Raw genomic sequence first — 1,735 nt, 5'->3', positions numbered from 1 at the left:
CGGGATGGGGAGGGGACCAGGACCCCCAGGAACAGGCTCAGCCCCAGGATGGGGACCCTCCGGGGACAGGGACCCTTTGGGGACAGGCTCAGCCCTGGGATGGGGAGGGGACCAGGACCCTCAGGGACAGGCTCAGCCCCAGGATGGGGACCCTCTGGGGACAGGGACCCTTTGGGGACAGGCTCAGCCCTGGGATGGGAAGAGGACCAGGACCCCCAGGAACAGGTTCAGCCCCGGGATGGGGACCCTCCGGGGACAGGGACCCTTTGGGGACAGGCTCAGGCCCGGGATGGGGACCCTCCGGGGACGGGGACCCTTTGGGGACAGGCTCAGCCCTGGGACGGGGACCCTCCGGGGACGGGGACCCTTTGGGGACAGGCTCAAATGTATGACAGGGAAAAGCTCAGCTTGGGGACAGGGACTTTTGGGGACAGGCTCAGCCCTAGGACAGGACCCTCGGGAACAGGCTCAGCCCCAGGATGGGGACCCTTGGGAATGAGCTCAGCCCCGGGATGGGACCTTTGGGGACAGGGACCCTTGGGGACAGGCTCAGCCCCAGGATGGGCTCAGCCCCGGGACAGGGACCCTTGGGGACAGGCTCAGCCCCGGGACGGGGACAGGGACCCTCGGGGACCTCCTCCCTCCTCCCCCCAGCGCCCCGCGGTGACTCACGGCGCGGAAGACGCGGGGGCCGCCGGGCGCCTCCTTGTCCAGCCGCACCCACTTGTTGGCCATGGCCTTGCTGAAACCCACCTTGGCGCCGGGCAGCTCCTGCGGGGAGGCGGCAGCGGGTGGCGGCGGGCCCGCGACCCCCCCCCCCGGAGCCCGGGACCCCCCCCGGAGCCCGGGACCCCCCCGGCGCTCACCATGAGCTCGCTCTGCGGCAGCCCCTCGGCGGGGAGGCTCTCGAAGACGCGCACCTCGTGGCTGCCGTCCCGCGCCACCGCCTCGCCCTCGGCGCTCAGCTCCCACCGCGTGGCCGCCCGCGGCTCCGCCTCGATCACCTGCGGCGGCGGCGGCACCGGACGGCCGTGAGCGGCGGCACCGGCAACCCTCGGCCGGCCGGCCGGCCGCAGCCTCCGCGCTGCTCCGCTCCGCTGCCCGCTCCCTCCGGGCCGCCCCGGTGCCCCCCTGCCGCCGCCGGTGCCCGCCGCCGCCGCACCTCGCCCAGCGCCTGGAGGCTCTTGACGGCGCCCACCAGGGTCTGGTGGTCGAGGCCGAGCTCGGCGGCCGCCTCCAGGCTGCAGAGGCCCCCGCCGGGCCCGGGCCCCGGCGCCTCCTGCTCCAGCCGCTGCAGCAGCAGCTCCGCCACACCGGGAGACATCGCGGCAGCCGGAAGAGCTCCCCCGCCGCGCCCCGGAAGCGCTCCTGGAGAAGGGCGGGGGCAGCCGCCGAGGGGCGGGCTCAGCAGGGGTGAGTAGCGCCCGGGCGCCATCTTGGGAGTGGCGCGGGCGCCATCTTGGGCGCGGCAAGAAGCGCGAGGGGGGCCGTTGAGGGGGGCTGCGGGCGGGTGACACCTTGGGGCGTCAGCATGACATCATCAGGCGCTTGGTTGCCTTAGTAACCGGCACCACCGACACCTGTGGTACCAGGGACATTGAGGGTCTCAGCTGCTATAGCAATGGATCTGCTTGCCCCCCCCAAAGCTATTGTCATAGCAACATTTCTGGGTCCTTCCCCTCAATCTGTTGCCATGGTGACCACCCCCCTCCCCCCGAGGACCCTATGTCCAGGC

General features: G+C 72.9%; 1 protein-coding gene across 1 annotated transcript; it reads right to left on the bottom strand.

Moving 5' to 3' along the window:
- Window positions 1–85: 85 nt before the first annotated feature.
- On the bottom strand, window positions 86–1,381 carry FARSA (phenylalanyl-tRNA synthetase subunit alpha). The gene is made up of 3 exons (XM_026065517.1): window positions 1,163–1,381; window positions 867–1,004; window positions 86–771 (listed from the first exon to the last, which is right to left on the bottom strand). Exons 1-3 carry the CDS (start codon window positions 1,322–1,324, stop codon window positions 550–552), a joined length of 522 nt encoding a protein of 173 aa, XP_025921302.1. The 5' UTR covers window positions 1,325–1,381; the 3' UTR covers window positions 86–549.
- Window positions 1,382–1,735: the final 354 nt, after the last annotated feature.

This window comes from Apteryx rowi, unplaced genomic scaffold, assembly GCF_003343035.1.
Source record: "Apteryx rowi isolate R43461 unplaced genomic scaffold, aptRow1 scaffold_2285, whole genome shotgun sequence".
Taxonomy (NCBI): Eukaryota; Metazoa; Chordata; class Aves; order Apterygiformes; family Apterygidae; genus Apteryx; species Apteryx rowi.
The sequence above is the reverse complement of the archived record's forward strand: the minus strand, read 5'-3'. Positions and strand labels throughout refer to the sequence as shown.

Coding starts and splice junctions, on each gene's coding strand:
- FARSA (XM_026065517.1), bottom strand. CDS start 1,324: ATGTCTCCCGGTGTGGCGGAGCTGCTGCTGCAGCGGCTGGAGCAGGAG. Junction 1,005..1,162: donor GCCTCCAGGCGCTGGGCGAG/GTGCGGCGGCGG, acceptor CCGCCGCCGCAG/GTGATCGAGGCGGAGCCGCG. Junction 772..866: donor TGCCGCAGAGCGAGCTCATG/GTGAGCGCCGGG, acceptor GCCTCCCCGCAG/GAGCTGCCCGGCGCCAAGGT.